This window comes from Pempheris klunzingeri, chromosome 11 (assembly GCF_042242105.1).
Source record: "Pempheris klunzingeri isolate RE-2024b chromosome 11, fPemKlu1.hap1, whole genome shotgun sequence".
Classification (NCBI taxonomy): domain Eukaryota; kingdom Metazoa; phylum Chordata; class Actinopteri; order Acropomatiformes; family Pempheridae; genus Pempheris; species Pempheris klunzingeri.
In genome coordinates, this window is record NC_092022.1 from 8,544,216 (window position 1) to 8,568,330 (window position 24,115).

The window sequence follows — 24,115 nt, forward strand, 5'->3', positions numbered from 1 at the left end:
TGTGTGTGTGTGTGGTGAGCATGTTTATGTATATGTTTGTACCCCCTTTTGAGCGAGTTGGTTATGTGTGCTTGAGTTGAAACATGACCTGTGTTCCACGTCCACATTGGCTCCTGCTCTGGTGTGTGTTTTGCAGGGAAATGTGATGGAGAGAATTAAAGTCAATGAAACAGCGCATAGATAAAGAAAAGGGAATCAAACAGAAAGACAGAATCAGGAAAAAAGCAGAACACACAACAGACAGACCGAAACAGAAGGACAGAAACCAGGGACAAGCGCAGAAGAAGAGTCAGAAAGAGCAGAGAGAAATCTCTGGATGTGATTTGGGGAAGCTTAGAGTAAATATTTATTTCCCATCGCTCAGTCTGTCAGTGGTAGCGTGATGGATTCACCGCCTGATGTCTTCCAACACACACTCCTGCTATTCAAAGACGCCTGTCCCCCCTCGTGTTTATGGTGGCATGGCTTGCACTGCGGCAGACTGCTACACAATACAAACGAAAAATGAGATACTTATGCTGTGGGCGCACGATTACACAGTCACGGCCGCACACATTTACACACACATGCGGGCACACACACAAACAGACAAACGCACGTGTCTCGTAAACGCATTCCTTTGTTGAAGGGAAGATTACCAGCTCAGCTTATCCCCGCTTGCTTTGCACTCTTTCTTTTTCTGTGTGAATGTGTGTGTGTGTGTGTGTGTTTTGCATCTATTAATACCTGTATTTGTGGCTGCACAATGTGCTGAGTCCATGACATCTCTGTCCAACTCTCTCTTGCCCACACGCACACACACACACACACCCACAAACATATAATTTGTGCCTGTGATGTCTCTATCTTTACTAAACACAAGCACATTTCAACACAAAGTTGAAGACAAGACAAAAGAAGTGAAATGAAGAGACTCAGCAACTGCGTAAGGAGAAGAAAAAGAATAAATCTTGTGTAACTGATGATTTTTCAGCTGCCCATCCAACCTTTCCATTTCTGTCATTGTTGAAAATGCTTTCTCAGTGTTTCTCGCTCTTTCAGAGTTGTGAAATCTTGTCCGGGAAGCCTGCACAGATCTAAGTCTCAGGAGGCCATTTTCCCAGAGAAAGCCAGATCTTTGGCTCATCTCTCGTTCAACACGTCGCAATTGGACCGGCCACTCTGTGAGCCTGCGGGCTCTGCGTCCCTCTGCACACCCTCTTCTGGTCATCGTTCTCCCCTCAAGCCCTCCATTTTTTTCCTTCCCATCTTCCGAAATAGTCTTCCTAACGAGTGTTGGCCCATCCCTGTTCCCAGCTATAAAAACAGGCCCCGGTGACCGAAGATGCTTAGAGAATGTGGTTATTATTGCACATACACACACACATACGCAGGGGCCCCTCTCCAGTAGTTTGGTAAATGATGCCCCAAACTTAGCTCGAAGCAGGAATGAGTCCAAGGTTTCTTCTCATCATCATCATCATCATCATCATCATCATTCCTCGGCAGGCCCATGACTCAGCCCGAGTCACATTATTTGTTCCAGAGAAAACATCATTTTTTTCTGTCAAGACTCTCCCTCCCTCTGTTTTCTCCCTCACTAACTTATACTGCTTTCCTTCTTTTCGTATCTTCCTATGTCTTTATCTCTTCTGCTCCCACTGTAAATTACCTCTTGTGTCTTTCTTTCTCCCATTTCTCCCTCCATCCGTCTCTTTCTTTTCTTACTCAATACACGCTCTCTGCCCATTTTTTTTTTTTTTCCACGGGCAGACTGTTCTTTAAGAAGCAGGCCAGAGTAATTCAAACAACATGGCTCTAATTTGCTATGACATGTTTCATTTCTGACCTCACTTCAGATAACCATCTTGCTCTCTGACTTTCTTTCTGCATGTCTCTTTCTCTCTCTCTCACATTCAGGGATATGCTTTGGATGAGCATGGCCTATTTGTGGAGGATTCTTCGAACCAACGGTTTTGTGGGTACTCAATACGACCAAAATGTTTGCTTTTGCTTTGTAGGTCATTTAAACAAATGTATTTCTCAGGAGCCAAAATTGTTGGAGGCCACATGAGCCGTCAGTCAGTTTCTTATCTGGATGCAAGAGGTTTTCAGTGATCGTGTTTTTGGACGACCACTTTCTGTATACAGTCAGCGGGGGCGACTACTATACAGAGAAAAAGAAACATTACAAGACAGGATGTTTTGCCTTGGTGGGCTCAACAATGATAATTGACAATATTGGCAAATATGGGATAGGGAGGTGGTTGAGGGGGGATGACAGGAAGTGACTGAACAGTTCAATTTGGGTGCTGGGGTAAGTCAGAGGGAAAAAAACTTGACAGTCGCAGCACACTCTGCTGCCAACCCCGAAAGCCACAAATATGAGCGTGTTCCCTGAGAAGTCGGCCATGTGAAAACAAAAGTGCCTGGCAGTGGGCAGCGGAGAGAGGCTGAGGGAGGAGAGGAGAGGGAGAGAACTGTGGAAGTTTAATTTGGGTGAGAGGTCAACACAAAGCCAAAGTCAGAGGACGTTCACTGAAGATGACATGCCGTTCTGCTGCCCTTTGCCAACAAATACACATGTATAAACTATGTTAATGCTTTCTATCGCTCCTCCTTCACATACATACACCACCTCATTCTCCTGTGTGTTTGCAGCCCCAGAGGAAGAGTGAGAGAAGGGCAGGCAAGTTCATTCTCTTGGTGGAAAGGTCACAAGAGCTGTCACGCACACCATCATCGCAACCACAGAGAAATCTGTATTAAAACATTGATTGGGAAAAAAAAGACTGTTGTCTTGTTTGATTGATTGATCTTTTCCTCTTTTTCGTTGCAAATGTCTGTCAGAAAGAAAAAGACAAAACTGGTGATTTGTGGGATGTGAATGGCCGGTTCAACAAAACCCAGTAAAAATTATTATGCTATGGCCTGCGAATGTTGCTCTTTGGAGCTCTCCAAACTGTCCAACTTTTATGACTGAGCTGTGGAAGGGAACAATTCATGAATTTACAGACATCACAACACAGATCATAAATATACCAATAGTCAATAGCCATTGTAGATTAAGTTGTTGACGGCTACCATACAAAGACCCCATCCAGGAAAGTGATGTGGATCATTTTCATCTCTAACAGAAGCTGTATTATTCGGGTATGGAAATATCATACAGTAGCCGCCACTGTGTTAAAATGTGGCACCAGGGTGGCCTTGTGATTGTGGGAAGTATCCCATATTAACTTAAGTCCCCTTTGACTCCTACAAGAGCCAAAGCCCATCAACACCCATGTGTCCTGTCAAGCTGAACTTCTATCTGCTTATTCTTTCACAGCAGCTCACTGTAAGTCCCTCTGAAGGAAAGTGAAAGCTAAATGGATGAAATGTCTACATAAAACAACATCTGAGAGACCTGCACATAGTAACTAATTTATCATTTGACATAGATTTTATTTTACAGTGTCCATTAAGAGCTCAGGGCCAGGATCCTCAACATGTAATAATACAGAAACGTACATCCAACCTCCTTCTGATTAATTTTAAAACTCTGTGATTCCCATCCAGTGCTGAGCCATAGGACAGATGCTTGGTATCTATCACATACCCTGTGTTCCCCGTGGAAATCCAAGAGCACTGTTAATGGCCAGCAACCCTAAAAACAAGGCCACCCCCCCCCCACACCAAACTGCACTGGGCCAATGCAAAGCCGCTGAACTGTACCAGCTAATGCATTTGGCTGCTTCAACAGCTGCGCTGCCCTGCCTCGTCCCTCATGCACACTAACAAGTGACGTGTGTGTAAATGCAAGTGTGTTTTTCTGAGGGAGAAGACGCTTAGTGCGTGTGCCCACTTACTGTATATGTGTGCATGCATGCAGCCATTTGCATAGTGCAGGCCATAAGAAAGACTTCATTCACAGCCTCTGTGAAGTTAGCCAGAGGTTCACCTCAAGATGTTCACACTCCAGACCTGCCAATTGTAAACAGACTCAACTCTGTCTCTCTGGATTTACCCTCTCCCTTTGGTTTTTTTGATGGCGTGCCTCAGAGCTAGCTCAAACGACCAGCAGTTTCAGAGTTTAAGAGACGTTTTACCTTAATTTCTGAAAGTTTGGCAAAATGAAAGGTAAACCTGTGTGTTCTCCCATCTAAGATGGCTTTCTTGTTTGTTTTATTTCATAAACTTGTCGTTTGATATGGTGTAACATTTAACAGCTGCTGGGGTGATAGAGAGAGGGGTGGCATACAACAAGGGTCACTAGCTGGATTTAAAGTGGGGATGTTGTGGTTCTGTAAATCCCAAACTGCTGCACCTTTTCATTTTATATTTTATTTCTATTTTGGCTCGGAGTGGCAAAATGGTGACAATGCTTTATTTACAGGTTTTTTTTTGTTTCTTGATGTTTCTCGATGTTTTTCCATTTCAGCCATGTAACAACTGTTTGGCAATGTTTTTTCCTGGGATTTCTGTGCAAAACAGCTGTGACAAATGACAAAGTGGCACAAAGTGACTGGTGTATTATGTTCTTGACAGACTTATCTTATTTCCAACATGACTTGTTCCCTGAACACCACTTGGAATCAAAAGGCCACTGTTTTCTCAAGATTATTTCAGAGAATTATTTCACGTCATAACGTTTTTTTCCTGAAGCCTAGCATTGAACCAGTGACCCTTCAATGGCCAGCACTTCCTCCGATGGCAGAAAACCTGCAGAGTCAATTTGATTAGCTGCACCTCTTTCTTCCAATACAGCCTCAGGTAATGAGGTATGTCTGGAAGTAGGTGGAGGAGGGCAAGATAAAGTGGAGGTATTGGCTTTGGGGGGGCTTGGCTGAGGGGAGCATGTGGAGGAGTAAGGGACCCTTCAAGCTTCAAAGGGTCCAGACTGGACACGAAACACACGCTTCGAAGAGGGGAAAGAGGAGGGACCACACAAATCTAATTTTCCTAAAAAGGGGAAATGCAGACAATGAGGAGTTGGAGGTAAACTACTTGTGACCCCACTTTTACCTGGTTACCCCCACCTCTCTGTTCTTCGTCCCTTCCTCCCTCCCTCCTTCCCAGATCTGATTAAGCCGCAGTGGAAGGGAGCCTACACTCGTTAAGGAACCCTGTCATGACAAATAGAAACACAAAGCATGACCTGCCTTCAATTGGAAACGGATCCACAGTGGAGGGGCAAATAGGGAGGGAGCCAGAGGAAGAGAGAGGGAGACAGAGATGGAGATAATTGAATCAAGGCTGCGGGGGAAGACAGATAAATCTTATTATTGATACTTCAGTTGAGCAGAGAGACACAGATGGAGAGAAAGAGAGAGATCAGTCTCACTTCATTAAAAGACAGCTAATATATCAGGATCATTTAGCTGCCTGCTGAAGTTTAGGGACAGGGCATGACTGTGCATCTATGTGCGTGTCTGTTCCTCTGCTTTTATACTTGCGCATACACGAGCTTGTGTTTCTTTTTTAATCAGGTCCATATTTTTTGTAGTGTCTAAATTGTAGATTAACATTGTCAACTCAAAAGCTTACACAAGGCTTTCAGTGTTGTTAAAATACACCACTATTTACTTCTTACATCTCCCATGATGGCTCAAAAAATTTCCAATCACAGAGGATGGAAAAAAAAAAAAGTGGAAAGCAAACTCTGATTTGTCTTTTCCCGAAACAAGGTATTTTCTCCAGAACAAATGTGTCATTTTTCCAGCTTTCCAACTGGCTAATTTGTTGAGGCCTCATGTTGTTATTCTAATGTTCCTCTTCACAGAAATGCCAGCTAAAACAATTGTTGTCTTGGTAACCGTGTTCAGATAGGTGGCTGAGCAGTCACTTTCCCTCACTCATAGGCTGAGCTGAACTGCGGGGCTCCTGCATCCGAGTTTCAGGAAATAAACGACACATTTACCGTCTATTTATTTCTAGGTGTGAGTGTATGTGTGTGTATGTGTGTGTCTGAATGTAGGACCCGGCGTTCAACTTCACAGCCATGCTGAGGAAACAACTTACAAATCTGCAAATTAACCCGATGACAGTTTATACTCACTGCAGTGGTCACCACAGCCACACCGATGAGCTCATAGCCTTGAGCGAACACACACACACACACACACACACACTGATGGCCTGACTATATCACTCATTGGAGAGAAAGTTGGGAAAACAAATGCACTCTTCTTCTTAGAAAGCCACACAGGAGTTGTAATGAGTTCTAGCGGCTGGTGTGAATGAATGTGGTTAATAATGGATGAAGAGGACAGCAAGGACGACTAGCTTATGTGGAAACTCAAGAGGCGGGCGAGCACACCTATTCTCTTCTGTCTCTCTCCCCCCGAATCTTTATCTCTCACATGCAAACACGCACTAAACAGCTGGCATGAACATAAGTAAGTAAACGCAGCATATAGGCATCCAGACATCCGCACAGGGACATACAAACACATACTGAAACATTCTAATGTATAAACAAACACCTTAGAGGTTTCCAGCCAAACAAAACCAATTTTCAAAGCTCTACAAACACTGATGGACCAGTTGTGACTCTGGCCTTTCTTTTCTTTAGAGGAGGTGCACAATTAATATGTCACCACAAGTCAAGACCACGAGACCCTGCTAAAATAAGCGAGCCACTTCAGCCCTCGCCTCTGGAGAGGGAGGGACATAAATTGCCCTCTTTAGAGTAAAAGAGTCATCCAAAAAACCAATAAGCTGTGAGTGGGCACCTGCAGCACTGAAAATAAATAAGTTGTCTTTTTTTTTTTCGTACCCACTCTGCTTATTCCCTCTTCACTTCATGAGCAACGTGTGAAAACAGTTGTATTTATCCACTTTCATCGGGTATTCCCTCTGTCTCTGCAGTCACCTAAATCAGTTCTCCATGCAGGTTCTGCTCTTTATTTTCGAGTTTTTGAGCCTTACTGAGCACAAACATGCAGGTTAGGTCAGGACTGCAGTAGCAAAATGGCTTAAAACCCCTTAATAAATGAAAAGTGATCTTTGCATTCCTGTAAACCTACAAGTGCTCAGGAAAAAATGAAATTCAGAGTGTAAAAACAGCTACTTTTGTTCAGACACTGTGGATTTTTTTGGCCAACCATGTTGCTGACACACTCTGTGACTGTGGGTGATGAAAGAGGAGAGGAGCAGCTTTGAGGATCAAGCTGCCGCTGTCACTGTCACAGACACCATGTTGGCTCATTGCTACGCATCCCTGCATTGTCCCCCGCTACACCTGACACTGCCCCTTCCACCTGTGGTGTGCGTGTGTGTGTCTGTGTGCGTGTGTGTGTCTGCGATCTGATCTTGAACACAATGAAGGTATGAAGAGCGGAGGAAGTGATCAAAGTGTCAACCAGAACCCCTGAAGAACCCCTGATGCTATAACCCCACATTGCCCCTGCTCGGAAACATTATCTACACTGGTGCGTAATTTAGATACCCACGTAAAGAACTACAAAGCTTTGATGCTAGTTTAATGAAGGATTCCAGTTTTAGGTGTACTAAGACCACTATTTCTGCCATAACTACTAATAATGAACATAAGAACATTTTCTGATATCAAGTACTGCTGTTACTTCTGAAAACATGTATATATTTAATTTTTTTAGCGGTCAGAAAGAATAAGATCTAATTATCTTTGATCTTCACAAAGGCTGATCTCAGGCTCATCCACCTGAGCCTCAACAGTACAGTCATCTCAACAATTATCCAATGTTGACTCAAAAGACTATATTGGACTATGGAAGTTGTAGTGAAAGCTGGGAGGAGATCTGCATTTGCTTGTGGTTGCTAATGCACTGGCATCATTATGCACCCTAAATGACCTTTCATATATAAGTTTGCATCCGTTTTTTAAATCTGATTAAGTATGATTATTTTGGAAATTGCCCATACAAGAGCATGATGCACAGTGTTAAACTCTGCTCGAGTCTATGAATATGAATATAATTGTTAAAGTGTTTTGAGAGAAAAAAAAAAACAGGTTTTGATTCTTTATGTCAGAGCAAAAGAAAAGAAAGAGAGAAGCTGAGAACATAGATGGCGGAGTCCATTTATCGCTTCGCCTGTGTGGGATATTAGTTTCAAAGGTACAGTTGTAAGTGATAGACACAGGTTAGAGCATGAGGACCCCTGTCCTAACTATGTTTTGTGTGTGTGTGTGTGTGTGTACACACTTGTGTGCATGTGCGTGTGTCTCTTGGCAGACCCAGATGGCAGGCGGGCAAGAGGGAAGGTGGGCCAAGTGGACAGGAAGCAGTAAAGGAGAGTTCTGGTTACGAGGATCAGACGGCGGGACGAACCACGCTCAAAGCTACCGCCGCTACCGTACTCAAGGTGTGGGTTACACTGCTGGACACAAGGGACACACACACACACACATTCTTGTATATATGCTCCCCTAAGGATACTGTGCTGGTGTGTGTATATGTGTGCGCGCGTGTCTGTTAGTGCCCCAATTAACATGCAAAGGCTAATGTGCACACACACATGCGCGTGTATTTGGTCACACACTGACTCTCACACGGCCCACCCCACCCCCTCTTCAACCAAGCAGATCCACTTAAAAGGGCTCGTATCAATTGTCAACGGCCATGTTTAGTTGTTTAGGCCCCTTCTCCCCACTGATGAGGACCAGACCATGGAAAATGCAGCCACCCATTAGCCACATGTTGCTTCTAATACTGACCCAATAAAATGCCATTCTCCCCTGCCAAGGAGAGTTCATTTGGCCTGCCACACAGAGAGATGAGGGATGGAGGGAGAAAGACAGGCAACAAAAATTAAGAAGCCTAGGAGGGATGCAGTGAGGGACAGAGAGGAAGAGCAGGAGAGAGAGGAGGCACTTACAATAAAGATGTAACAGTGTCAAAGAAAGAGGGAAGGCCATGGGCCTGCTGCTAATTTCCCGCCCTGAGTGCAGTAATCTGAGGGGAAGATTAAGGTGAAGGAGTTATTCTTGACTATTTTATTAAGAGGTGCTTTAGGCGCTGGAAGAAGGGGCTTTAGTGCTCCTCCAGCAGCGTGCCATACAATACAAGACAAACATTTGCTGTTATTTCACCAAAGTACTCTCAGATGTGCTGGGTCGAGGCCTTGCCTTTTGCCGCAGAGGAACTTGGCATCAAAGTTCCCTGCAGTTCTCTGAAAACAAAAATCTGCCCTTCTTTTCAGTGGGTCCTGCCCTGAGCCTGTGTCCGACAGATAAATAGCGAGGTGTCAAAAGAAAGGACGGCAAACCTCACACCCAGTTTTAATTAAAATGGGAGAGAGCAGTGCGGATGAAAGGGAGAAGCAGAAAAAGAGCCAGAGAGAGAGACGCATTAAGTGTAAACGCAGGGATTTGGATACATTAACATTTGCAATCTTATCTTACTAATATACACACTTTATTTTTAATGTATATAACCCCTATTGACCTCACAGTTAAAGATCAGGCCTGTTCTGCAGAAATGTATAAAGCATAAACAGCAGACTGTGTAAAAACAAGCCATCTCTCGTTACAAACATCTATTAAAGTTTAACTGAAAAAAAAAAACCATATCTATACAGTAGGTTGTATTTCCCAAGCCAGTCTTAGAAAAACTTCTTCTTTATGCCATACAAAATAAAAAGGACGCTGCAGTACTCCATAGTTTTAAATGGAGCCAAAGCCGGCGACAGGCCAGCAGCAGCCTCACCCACCTGCCTCTTTTGTTTGCTTTGTCATTGCTTCACGGTGCCATTCTTAAACACTTACGGCTCTTCAGTGCTGTTGAAAAACAAGATGCCTCTGTCAGTGCATGTGTGTGTGTGTGTGTGTGCGTGTGTGCGCATGTGTTCATCCAAGGAAGCTTTTACTGCATTCAGGCAAGAGAAACAGATGCGCAAAAGGCAACGTGGCGCTAAAACTAAGAAATAACAGCAACACTAAGCTGGACGTCTTCAGCTCCATCCACTTTGACCGACATGCAGGTCTCAGAGTGCAAACATTTGTAAACATTTTCCCAATTAAAACAGCTTAATTGACATGTCTCGAAAACCTCAGGAACTTTGAGTAGAACGGTCAGCGCGGACAGACAAAAACCACAGAAGTGGCCGTTTCAACAACTCATAAAACACAATTCAGAAACCGGATCTTCCTCTTTCCTTTTCTATACTCGAAAGAGAGGATGTGGCTAGACTTGATGAGAAGAGAGGTGGAGGGTGAGGGAGACATGAGACTTGGTTAGCCTCTCCTTAAACCAAACTAAAGAAATTCTAAAAGTGCCACCCCAGAATTTAGAGACAATGAGGTCCAACCTTTAAAAACATGAATTGCAGGACAAAAATGCTTTTGTAAAGGAACCATTTGGTCATCAATAATACAGGGAGAAATCCATCATAGTAGGGAAGAGGATATCGGTTACTCCACCGATACCACAGCACAAATCATTAGTCTGAAGACTAATGCTCTTCTCGAACAGTGAGGAGTCATTTCCGTGGAACAAATTCATGCACATTCTCTATTCAAACGCATCCTGAGAAAAATTAACCAGTGGAATGCATCAAATATCACAAACTGATTTCTAGCAGTGTTAAAGTATCTGAGTGTGGAATCTCACTTTAATGCCTGGACGATCCAACATGGCCGTTATGGTCGAGACCGACACGGAAGAAGCAGCCCAGTTCGTGACATCATCCGAGTCCTATAGGTGATGATGTGTGAACTGTACAAGGAAGGGCAGCTGTGGCTGGGAAATGGCAGCAACAGAGATATTTAGGATGTCCAGACTGGATGTTTAGGACAAGATGTCCGATGTAGTCAATAATGACCACAATAGCTGTTGTTTTGACACAGTCTTTATCACAAATTCCTAATTCAGTCTCATCTAGTTTCGATGGGAACCACATAAATGTTCCAATGTTTTTTATAGCCAGACTCAGTTAAAACATTAAAAGCCAGTCAAAACATTTCTAAAGCCCTATCTAATTCAAAATCCTGACAGCTTTAATGATGTCTAATAACTAAGCTAGTCCCAGGCTTACTAACCAAAGCCAAAGTCTGCTACACTAGTGTAACTGGTCTGGGTGTGTGCAGCTCCCAGTACCACCCACCACTGCTTCTGTCTGCGTTGTGCTGGAGTCAGCGTAGGACATGCAACCGCAGCTTTGCTGAACAGGGGGTTTTCTGTTTTCTTTTTGTATTTATCTTTAAAACATTTCAGCTCACACACACACTGTTGATCATTAGTTCTACAAGAAAACTGGTTAATCTCTTAAATATGTGGCGCATTTTATATTATCTTGTTGTGCAGATCCAGTTTATTCAATTGCAAATATAGAAACATGATAATCAAATAGGATAATTCATTACATATCATGTATCAAGATTTGCCTAATGCAAGAAATGTTATGCTCCACTGACAGTTAAGTTAGCTACATCTACAAAAATGCAAAAACTAATGAAAACTGCGTAAGACCTACATAATACTTAAATACTCCTTTGACTTAAACCTCTTCAAGACGGAAAGAAGCAGCATATTTTTTAGTTGAGAGATCTATATTTGGACTCTACCAGGTGAGACTGTTATGCTGAAATCATTTCCCTTTCCTTTGAAGAGAACATACAATTAATACGGGCCAAGTACTTTTCCTTTGGGACACTGAGCATCACAAAGACGCAAGCTTGTAATAGAGCTATTTGTTTTCCTCAGTAAGCTGTCCAAATGCCCTCACTGGGATCGCTAGAATGCACAAAGGCGAGCTATGAATTGGTCAAATCCACTGGGGCTGGCTATCGATTAGGCCTACGGCTAGGAGAACGTAAATATGAAGCTAAATTAGATATTTGTGTTTGTGTGTGTGCATGTGTGTGCATTACTGTTCCAGTAAAATCAACTTCTGCATCTGCATTTTATCATTTTCAACCCCCTTCTTTTGAGCAAAGCCTTACAGTCTGACTGACCATGTTGGTGAAGGCATCGATCCTGCAAAAGCGTGATTTTGTCTCATTTATATTTTTTGATTTTATTTGGCAGAGAAGTCCTTCTGCTGTCCCTCTGAAACTGTGCAAGATGTACGAACTATATAAATGATGGCATTTTTAATATTTTAAGATAAGACAAACAACACATTTTGTTCATGTTAAACAAGCAGTTAAATTTAGGATGAGAAGTGGATGTGTACGCTAGATCTACTTTTCTTCCTAAAATTCTTCTCCTTAGGGGGCGCATGGGGTTTATGATGGGTTGGGTGCTCCTAAGGCAAAGTTACACAGTCTGAAAAAGTATATAATGGGGTATAGACACATACATACATAACTTTCTACTGCCTCCCTTGTCTCCTCCATTCCTTTCTCACATCCGCTGCCCTCCCTCTTCGACATCTCCCTTTTCAACAAGAGCAGTTTGTCAGGGTCAGAAAGCAATTTAAAACCTCTAGTAATGAGAGTCAGTGAGAGAGGGAAGTGAGAGAGGGAGAAGTTAAAGGGAGGGAGAGATGAGGTAGTGGGGCGGAGAGAAGAAGAGGATGAGGAAGGAGGGAGGGGTAGGCTGGGGTGTCAGCCATCAAAGCAGGCCAGGAGAAAAGAAGGCCAGGTGCTGGTTGTGGGAATGTGCCGTCCATGGTTCCAGGGACCAGGGAGTTGGTGGGGGTTGTGAGGGGGGAGCATGGTGGTAATTAGCCAAGCCTGGAGGAGAGAGAGGGCCCTCCAGGGCCCGCGGGGATAGCCCCTCCGAGAGGATACCATTTGCACTTCTACAGGAGCCGCCAGCCCCGGGCCACAAAGAAGGGGAAAAGGGGAACTATGGCATCCTTTATCAGGCTGGACAAAGACGCCGCATCTTTTCAAAGGAGACCGGAGAGAGAGAGAAACTCCAGTGTTCCAGAGAAGGAGGGGAAAAAGAGGAAAAAAGAAGAGAAGAAAGAATCTTAGGACTGGTCAGGAGAGAGACAGAGAGAGAGATGCCAGTGTGTGGGTTGCAAAGCGAGACAGGAGGTTACGGTCATACGGTGACCCAGTCAGTCCTCTGAGACATCAGAAATTCACTAGTGTCCCACACACACATACACACTTAGATAACACATAGAGCTGAGATACACAACTATATTCCCAGTGCATAGCAACTAGAAACAATACTGTGTTGTATTTAAACATTTTTATCACTTTCCATATCAGTTTCCATCAGTTTTGGAGACAAGAAAACATGAAATATGAAATGTCTCTTTAACCAAAAGAATAGTTTTGAGAGCAGTTCAGTTTGCCTTACACTTCATCTCATGGGAGCTATGTAGAGGCAGTGGATAAGGAGCCAAAATGGCCACCCTCTACCTCTGACATTATCAGGGAATCTTAAGAGTTTTGCCCTCCTGTAGAGCAAAGGAAAGTGGAGGTCACTGACATTACTTTTACCTATTACCTTTGGAGTACGGCTGCACGGGGGGGGTGAATGGTGGCCTTTGAGGCTGTGAGGCTTTGTGCTCCCTGTTGGAGAGCATTCGACAGCCTTAGCTGAGTGGGGGCCAAAGGTCAGACGGGTCATGTGATAAGGCATTTTAGACCTGCATATAGGGCCCCAGACTGAAGAGGGCTGAAAAACCTCAAGACCCCCCCTTCTCTGTGTCTCTCCTCTTCTTTTCTTTTCTCCCTCTCTGTCCCTTTTCTCTCTCTCTCTCTCTCTCTCTCTCTGGACACAAAATGCCATTTGTTGTCCGTCAGTCAGTAGCGCATGGCCCGGGTCGGGCCCAGTGCTGAAAGCTCCATTCACACACCCTCTCACCCAGGGATGTTTTTGCAATTCAATATTTTCACACGCAGGCAGCTTCATCGTTACTTTGGAACCGTACACTTGGCAGGATGAGGCTGGGGGCCTCTGGGACGGAGAGGCTGAGAGGTGGAGGGGTGGAGTAGAAGGGGTCAGCACAGAGGAATCCTAGTGTCGGGAGGGGACGGGCCTGCGCCGGCTAATAGGCCATCTTGAAATGTTTTAGCCAAGACCCCTCCAACACCTACACACACAAACAAGTGAGGACACACACTCATGAATGGCAACACACACTCATCGCTTCAAAACAAATCTGACTCCAGGTCAACAAGCAGGGCTCTTACTTCCTTCATCAAAATTTGTGGGCTAATGCAGTCACCCTACCCCCCCCCCTCACTCAAACCATACTGCATCTTGATTGCATAGTAACAACCAAATGAGAATGGCTGCGCATCTATTTGAGCAGAAGGTACGTTTAAAGTAAGAATTGTCTAAACAAAACAGAAATTCAGCAATTTCAACATTAGCTGACTGAATTTAATTTTATTTTTCAACACGTACCGTACACAGACTACCAAAGCAGTCAAGAAATAACAGGTAAAAAAAACCAAGAAACATCCACGAACAAAAGTATTAACTTAATCGAAATGTGCCTCATTTTAACCAAACCATTTCAGGAGATTTGTTCCAATTCCAGAACTGTAACACCTGCTTAGCATACAAAGTGACTGAGGTAAATGGAGGGCCTGCAATGAGAGGGAGCTCTTAATATATTTATCCTGTGCACCACACTCTACTTAATGAAATTAAACCACACCAATAGTGACTCTTTTTCTCTGGGGAGTTCAGTAATCAACATGCCACCAGTTTTCATTTTGTATGAAAATAAATGGATGCCGGTGATATGGGCCTAATTGTGTTGCAGCAGGGAGGAGCTAGGTGTGAAAAGAAACTTGCAGCAGTGATGTAGTGGAGCCCATTTTCATGGACAGCAGTGCTCAAGAGGGGTGGTCAAATAAGCAGAGGCATTCATCTGGGGACCAATACCCCGCTTCCACTCTCCCCCTCTCCCTGCCTCTCTTTCTATCCATCATACTCACAAAGAAAGTTAGCCAAGTATTAAACAAATAGAGAACTGGTGAGCCCTACGCACTAGCGCCTGGCAGGGTCACTGGATAATGACAGCTCAATTACGGTGAATCTCCGCATTCACCACCCCCCTAGTACAAACCCCACAGCCGCCCCACCCAGCACGGCAAATTTGTCAAACTCACCAAAACGATGGGTCTGACAGTGTAATCGCTAACCGTCCCCACCGACATGAAAGAGGTCTTTATCTGGCCAAATCAAAGAACCTGATCTCTGAGAGAAAAGGGCGGGGGTTGACTAGAGAAGAGAAATGTCCCGCTCAGCCCCTGTGAGACGTAGAGATGCCTCTAATCCTCTTTAATGAGACATTGCGTGCCCATCTTTGTGGTAATGACGAAACACAGTGAGAAAGACGGTGAGGGGGAGGGAGGGGTGGGAGAGATAGAAGTGAAGATGGAGCCAAGGCTTTGAACTGGCGGTCTGATGAAAGGGGGAAGCAGACAGAGGGAGTTTAGAGCCACGCTGTCGCTACACACCACTGTCTGTTCCTGAGACAGACAGACAAACAGCCCAGGGGACAGAGCAGTTTGTCTGCTTATCATATCTGGACAGGATGAGCCATCATCAGCAGACACAGATTGGGGCTGGAAGTGGAGTGTATGTGTGTGTGTGTGTGTGTGTGTGTGTGTGTGTGTGTGTGTGTGTGTGTGGAGAGAGAGAGATCAGCTACAATCTGTGACACCATGACCGAAGAAGAATAAAGCTTTTGACAAAAAGAAATAGTTTTATTTAGTGCTGTTCACTGAGACCTTGAAGACAATTAAGTGCCACAATGCACCATGCGTACTGATAACTAAATGTGTTCCTCGGCAGGTAAAAGGGGTTTCTGTGGTTGCAGAGTTACACTTGCTTGTTGTGAAAACCCTGCATCTTGAGTTGGCTTTGTGTCGCCTTGCCATTCTACTGCCCATGTATAAAATAATCAAACTGAAGTTCGAAGCAATGAACCGTCTCCCACTGTAGTGCATTAAATGAAACAAAACTCTACGATCATATCACCACAACATGTTTCAGTGGATGAATATCTATATTAATATTAGATCTTAAATTATTGCCCTGCTCGTGTTAATTTAGGCTGAAATTTTTGTTCCTGCACAGAGAACATGGCACAAATGAAAGAGAGCACAGGAAGTTCAGAAATGGATAAAAAGAAAAGAGCAGGGTGAGGACAAATGAAGAAATAAACGGAAAAAAGCGAGAAAGAGGGAGTAAGTGAGCAGGCTAATTCCAAACAAATCAGGATTAGACCCAGATAAGACTAGTCACAATGCTGAGCAATCCCTGGGATATCACAACGCAAGGGGGAATCATGAGGGCTGCTAAAATACGCTAATTAGGGACTCGACACATTTGCCCCTTGTTTTGCAAACAACACACACTGTTTAACAGCGGGTGGTGCACAATCACACCAGACACACAGAGAGACAATCATTTAGCGTTAATCAGCATACTCAAGAAGTAAGGATGAAGAATTTCCTATGGGATGACTCTGGCGGTGGTGGTGTGCTCTTAGAAGGATGGAGACTTCTCGACACGGCCCAGCAGTGGTGGGACGTAACTCCATAAGCAGCCACAGGTCAAGACAAAAAGTATATAACTGCAGTGTAATAGCTTTTCATTTTTTGAGCCCCCTTTTTGCCAACACATACCGCTGTTCGAATGCTGTTCAGCTATTTTTAACAAGACCCTGCCCCCATCTGCAGGCCGAACACGAAGGGTATGAGGAGAGACGAAAAGCAGGGGGCTGCTAAAAAAGAAAACATCAGGGATGTATCTTAAACTCTGTCGGGCATTCCAAAGTCTCCACTGAAAATGATTGGGAGATTGCTGTGTTTTTACAAACATGGCAGATGAGGTCATGGTGCAAAGAGGTATATTTGCCAACTGGATAATGTGAGGTCAATGTATCAGTGGAATGAATGGGATTTGGAGCCATGTGCAAGAGCTTAATGCAATGGTATTTGTATGTCAACTCAAAATTTGACTTAGCCAGCATGAGACCAGGCTTGAAGCATGGGGCTGGAACGTGTGTGTCTGTGTGTGTTGTCTGTGTGTGTGTGTGTGTGTGTGCGCCTCGTGTGTCCAGGTGTAAGACGTGCCCACACATCGCTGTGACAGACTTGGCCAAGGTCAAAGCTCAGAACAGTGACAGGACCTCCGACAACTGTACAAAGTGGTGCGCGCGCGCACACACACACACACACACACACACACACACACACACACACACACACACACACACACACACACACACACACACACACACACACACACACACACACACACACACACACACACACACTTACTTAGCCAGCCAACGGTGCCAGCACCTGCTGTTTGGATGACATTTACACTCAACCTTTCTAGTTTGTGATTGATTGGGGTTAAATCCTAACATTGCCCAAAAATCTGTCACCACTAAGGTGTGTGTGTGTGTGTGTGTGTGTCCATCCAGGATCTACCTGCATTACTGTGTATGTATGGTTTTTATGTGTGCATGCAGACAGGATGTAAGGCTTGCTGGGGGATGACAGGGCCAAAAGATGGATATGACAGGCAAAGAGTATATCATATCAGTAACACTAAGGTTACCTGAAAGTGTTACATTCATTAATAACAACCTCATCATTGCAGAAGAGCATTGAAGGATTCAGTCTAACATCTACATTTCTACATTAGTTTCACATTTTATGGCACCTGTGCTTGACTAGATTAGACATCTCTTTTCCAAGGGACACTTGGCCAAAACAGCAGCAGCACATTTACAGCAGTAACTGACTGAATAACAATAAAAGCATTTCCCGGGAGATAAAAGAGGAGGAAGAGAAGGAGTCAGTGATAGTGAAAGAAAACATTAAAAAGCTGCAAGTTGAAGAGTCGTAAAACAGACTATTTGAACAAATTATTGCAAAATTCCATTTGAACTATGCTCACATAAGTTAACCTCCCCTCCTCAAACTTTAGAGAGCAGATAATTCATAGAGTAACCAGTTCCTTACAATGTAACTCTTTCTTTGGTTTATTCCCCACACAGGTGGAAGAGATCATGAAGGTTGTCTTTATTGGCTGCCTGTTTGAAAGATTTAGGACAAGTAAGCAGAACTGAGACTACAGACTACACTGTCCACCGCATTTCAGGGTAATATGAAGACTTCACTGGAAATAACATTCTTCAAGCGTCTGCTCTCACAGAAAAAATGGAGATATGGTTACAAAAGGCAATGCATCTTTATTTGTGTGATATGATGTGAATCAAATATGGACCATATGTTACTGACACAGACAGTAGCTTGACATTTAACTCAGTGTAACCAGGACCAAAATCATACCCAAACTTTGACCAAAGTGACTTCCCCTACGACAACTTTATATTTTACAAATGGCCAGATACTTGGCTATTTTCTAAATAAAATACCCTCTAACTTTTGGGGGGGTTATGACAAAAAGCTACTCCTTTCCTCCTTTATAGAGTACAGTTGTCTTATTTGTACAGTGCAAAGGTATTTCACTCAACGCACAGGAACAAAGATGAGGAAACAGTCCTGGAAGTGAATATGGAAAGAGGACTAAGAGCCTCACTGCTCATAGCACACACCACAGTGTATCCTACATGTGCACACACTCGGATGAGGAACTCACATCCAACAAACTTCCATAATCAAGTACTTATGTGGAATATGTGGCCGTGCCAAATGTAGACTGATGCAATTAGTTCGGCTACACAATTTTTCAATCCTTCAAAAATTGACACAAATGGTCTTAGAATCAGTCCAAACGCTACGAAAAAAACAACAACTCCCCAATAGCATGAAGAAGAAAGCAAATGAAGCGTTTCTGTAACAAAAACCGAATTTCACAAAATCACAGCGAAGCACGTTGTCCCATCCAATCCTGATAAGTATTTCCGTAAACTGAGAAAAAGACGACGGTACAGAATAGACACACACACACACACTATCTGACATCACCTGAATGGCTTCAGTGTTTGAGTGCAAAGATTCCTGGGACTGTGATTATCATAGCGGCCACAGCCAGTCATTTCAGACAGAGATGTAAAACTGCAAAAGTGGTGTTGCCTGATTCAGAGTGCTGCTAAGATCATTCACATCATCACACATGAATGCAAATGGGCTGAGTGGAACCACAAGAGTCTCGGGTTTCCCGCTGCGTTTTATCTATGAAAAGGGCTGCAGCAATAAAATAAAGATCTCACAGGTAATTTCATCTTGCATTATGTCCAGCACCTCTGACATTCAAATTAGAATAAAATGATTAAATGGCTTTAAAGTCTAATGGAGGCCAATCAGCGGTAGTGGGATTACAAATTAAACTGAAATTGTCAAAATTACTCCAAACCATGAGGATGACTGCTGAAAATAAGAGTCATCAGCAAGATTTCTATGAATTTCTGTTTCTTCATTGGCTCTCTGGTGCTCTGACTGCAACAACAACAACTGAGAGATTTACAGTTTCATAAAGGTACAAAAAAAAGCAGCCAGTGAAATGCAGTCTCTACCATACATTACTCTGCCATTACATTTCCTTTTCCTTTGATGGTCCGATCATTTTTATGTCCAGGCTCTAATCTGTGAACATGGTGGAGTGCTATCTGACAAACATTACAGCTGCACAGCAGTAATACATGGGAGCCTGCACGGGACCCTGAACGTTTAGCCAGAAGTTCAACATAGCTACCATTGTTGGTTTTAAAGTGTTATGGGTTGGGTTTTATTACTTCTGTCAAAACATTTGAAGCTGTTGAGCCAGGCCAAGTTCATGACTGGGAGTCCATCTGAGGGGCATTTAACACAAAGATCAATAGGATATCTGGCAATTAGTATATACAGGCCAGAAAGAGAAAACTGTCAGGACTTGTGTGCACTAGTGCAGTGTGGTGGCTTGGCAGAGGGGTAGGGGGGGCATTTTGTCCAAAATCAGCAAAAACAAATGAAACAGAAAAAAAAAACAGATTGTAAAAGGAAAATAAAAGAGTGTGGCCCTGCTTCTTATTGTATTGACTTGATAATGCAGACGCCCCCAGTAACTAAAATAGGTTTAGAAAATCAATAACGTGTGAGAGCTGCGGCCAGAATCAGTGTGGATTCAACACCTTCCCGTTTCTGAGTGAAAAGCTGATGCATGTTCCCTTTTTTCATTATAACCCTTTACATTTCTGTGCAGAGCTTCTTGCGCTGTTGCAAGCGTGCAACGAGCGACTGAGCACCGTGTGTTTCTGCGTGTCCACCGGTCTCACCTGTACACTGAAAAATACCGGGGAGGGGGGAAAAAAGAAAAAAATAATAATTTCACTCACTCTGCTGGAAGTCTTAATTGATCCAAAGCTTATTTAAAGCCACATATGGACCCAGCAGAATACCACAATAAAGCAGCCGCAAGGTGTTAAACTTTTCACACACAAGCAAACAAAACCGTCTGCAGCGCACAGGCACACACACACACACACACACACACACACACACACACACACACACACACACACACAGATATGCACTGTGACATTAAGTCAAGCAAATTCATTGTCACTGTGGTGCTGCATTCACTGATACAATGTCCGTATTGATTTTAAAAAGAGGCCAGGTGTCATATCAAAGCAGTTATATTCGATAAAAATGACACGTGGTGTTGGGGCTCGTGTGTGCAGGAAGATTTCCTCACGAATTAAAAGAAAGAAAGAAAAATCTGGGAAAATACCATTTCACATTTTCAATTCATAAAACGAATGCATAAGCTAGAGAGCAGAGGCCCAGATAAAAATAAAATAGAATCAAAAACAGTACGACGTGCAGCACTTGATCTCTAATTAAACTCTGTATAAAGTAAGCCAATAATAAACTAAATATTCACGTGTGGGAAACAGGACGAGAAAAAAAATATTTCTTAAAAAAGAAAAAGGGGAGAAAAAAAAAAGCCCACCTGTGAGGTCGATATCACATTAGAATCCAAACACACCAACACTCACTTAATCTTGACCCCAAAGCATAATGTAAACAAACCAGAACGACTGCATGCTAATCAATGCGAGCCCCTATTAAAACACACACACACACACACACACACACACACAGTTTCTACAGAGTCATGTTCTTAAACGTGTAAGTCCATGCAATCTGCCGAGAGAGGAAAATATACACGGGGGTTAAAAATAAATGATAAAGCAGCTGCTGGATATTGCTGTGGGCCTCTTGTATGCAGCTACAGGACTGTTTTACCTAAGCGGCAGAAAGAGGGGGGGGGGGGAGAAAAGAGGGTGGAATATACTCCCACGCGTCGTATTCAAAAGTTGTGGGCCTGCATGTTTTGAATGTTAAGAAGAACAAGGTATTTTTTTTTTTTTTTCATGCCCGCTGTCTGCTCTGTTTTTCTCTCCCACCACTGCAGCACAACAGATCTGAGGCCTCTGGGCTGCGCGGGCTTCCAGTGGTCCGATGTGAGAGTGCTACAAAGCCAGGTATTTGTGTTCATTAGCACCCGGATCAACAGACTATCAAGGCTGTTTAGAGATCAAGACCAAGTGCAATTACTGGCAAGAAGCAGGATCCTCGACATGTTTAAGTATTTTCACAAAGTAGCCCAATTAGCGTTTTGCTTTTCCTTCCTTTTTCTTTTTTTTTTCCTCTTCTTTTCTGTCTTTGTCTTAAACTTATTCGGGAACTTGATCCCTGTGCACCAATCATAGAGAACATGCAAGAGTAATTGGGTAATAACAAAACAAAAACAGTGTTGGTTATTCTTTTTATTCTTATTATTTATCTGAATGCACGTGTGCAAAAACATTTAATAATTGTAATAATAATGGCATTTTAAAATGTATTCTCAGAAGTTGCAAGCTCATTCAAAATAAACACGTTGCAGGTTTCTTAGAAAAAGCTGTGTGCACGTATTTATTTTTTACTTCAGGTCTGCAATGAAAATAGTATTGAAAAAGAAATGAATTATGTGTGATATAAAGATCCAGATTCGCTGTGAGTCAGTTTTACAGCCAGTTGCTTTGGCGAAGTTACAAAGCTTTTACAGGCCTGTAAACATGCAATGAAGTGTGTCCAACACAAAAACAATAGCAGGGATATTTTTAAATAATTCTTTTTTTTAATAAGCTCGTCCTAAGAAAAATAAATACAAGGCGAAACGTGTCCTGCGTTTTAGCTCTGCCTTTTTTTTTTTTTTTTTTTTACAAAACTCCAAATCGAAAGTCATCGTGAATAAAATAAAACAAACATATAGCATAAGAAAAGCAAATGCCAGCAGGCCCACATACATCATTGATGTTCAGCAACGGTGTTACAAATTAACTGCGAATAAAAAAAAGCTGATTTATCCACATAATTGCCAAGGTGCGTTCAAGCAGGAATAAAAAAAAAAAAACAGACGGTGGAAATAAATGCGATTCATAAATCAACCCACCAACAATAAACAAATGTCAAACAACAAACATGGTCCATTTCCACCAACAAAGTGCTCATGTTCACAAAACTGAATACATGAATTTTCCGTGTGACGCGAGCAGGAGTCCACTAAGTAGTGGTATGGGCGCTTTCTTGCACAAGACGCATTATTGATTGGCATTCCCTGGAGGAGGAACCAGTCTGCAGCAGTCCGAGGGCCCTGGGACAAAATAACAAAGTTGCCGGAGAGCGATATCTTCTGCGGCACAAAGCGGGATCGACTAAAAAAAAAAATCTGCATTAAAATATTGCTCTTTCTGGTCGAAATTCACATCTTGGCGTCTCCGTTTGCAGGCGAGTTGAAGAGTGCGCTCAGCTCGGCGTGAGCTCTGCTGCGAGCAGAGCGGTGCCACAGCGCCCACTATTTCAAAAGCCGGGAATATTATTTCACAAGACTTGGTAGGGCTCTATAAAAAAGTTACTATCCGTTTCGACAACTTTCTTGGTAACTTTCGGGAAACGATTCTGCGCCTCTACTGAACCCTCCGGCACCCGAAAAGAGCAAATTACGAGCTCGGGCTCCTGTTTGGACGCCGGTGTTTATCTCTACCTTTAAAAGGAGTGTAATCAACTAAAGCACCAGCGGCGATTCTCATCACACATGAAACTTTGTGACACCGGGAACCAGCGAAGCCGAAACCGCAGCATGCAGGGAGACCGGAGCCAGCAGCCGGAGCGGGACGCATTTTTAGCAGAAAAGTTAACTCTGGACAAAGAGTCGCCCCCTCCTCTCTTAAGGATATGACAAATGACAAGGACACGTTGGACATTACAGACGCAGGAGTTTGGAGCCGGCGGCAGAAAGCGATAAGAAGGGGGGAAAAAGAAGACTTACTTTTGGCCAGTTTTCTCGCCCTCGCCTTGGATCTCATCTTGTCGGCTTGTAGATTCCTCTCGTCGTCCTCCGTGAGCCCAGAAGCAGCAACAACACTATCTTCATCTCACCAGCATTGTCAGTTTGGACACCTTCGCACATGCGCACAGGCCATTCAATCTGACACCCTCGCCGGGGCCAAAAAACTTTCCAATGTATTCATCATCATCACTTTTTTGTCCTATCGTCTCCCCTTTAGATCACTTATCTCTTCCCCTCCTCCTCTTCCTCCTCCTCCTGCTCTCCCCTCACCGTCTCACCTTCCCTCCCTCCCCCCTTGCCATCCCCTTACCCACGTCCTCCTCCTCACCCCGACACCCCCCACCCACCCCATTCAGCTCCTGCCAGCACCTTCTTGGGTTTTTACCCCTTTAACTGCGACAACTTGGTTTTCTCCAAGCGGCGGTGGACACAGTGCGTTATGGTGAGGTCAAGGTCGTATTATCATAATGGAAATGCACCTGAATCACTGTTATTTATACTGTTATTATCATCAGTGGTGTTAGAAGATTCTTTTATTTGGATATTTTTCTCATAATGTGCCATAAAATGCTAACAAAATAATTCTCTTTCTGAATTTACAGAAACTTTGCATTTGGGCTGCTGACGCGTCTGATGTTGTGCCAAAAAGTGCTGGAATCGCAGAGGTTATTTTTAAACTTCATTAATGCACATGCGGGCGTAAAAAGGTACGAGACTCAATCGGAGTTGCACTTTGCAGGCAACTATTTGGGTGAGCTTGAGTGTGTGTGAGTGTGTGTGTGTGTGTGTGTGTGTGTGTGTGTGCGTGTGTGTGTGTGTGTGTGTGTGTGTGAGCGAGAGAGAGTGAGTGTGTGTGTGTGTGTGTGTAAACCTTGTTGCCCTCAGGACAAGCAGCGGCCAGCAGCTGTTTGACGCACGCATGGAGCCTCCACCAGCAGGGTCCGTACCAGGGG

The 24,115-nt window shown here is 43.6% G+C and overlaps 1 protein-coding gene across 5 annotated transcripts in view; it reads right to left on the reverse strand.

The window, feature by feature from the left end:
• prdm16 (PR domain containing 16) overlaps positions 1-23,248 on the reverse strand; it is a 172,648-nt gene extending 149,400 nt beyond the window's left edge. For 4 of the 5 annotated variants that reach the window (XM_070839877.1, XM_070839879.1, XM_070839878.1 and 1 more), the window contains exon 1: positions 23,142-23,248. In XM_070839877.1, coding sequence (XP_070695978.1) covers positions 23,142-23,178 — 37 coding nt within the window. In that variant the 5' untranslated portion in view covers positions 23,179-23,248. The remainder of the gene's footprint in view (positions 1-23,141) is intronic. The other variant, XM_070839880.1, reaches the window with a different exon arrangement.
• Positions 23,249-24,115: the final 867 nt, after the last annotated feature.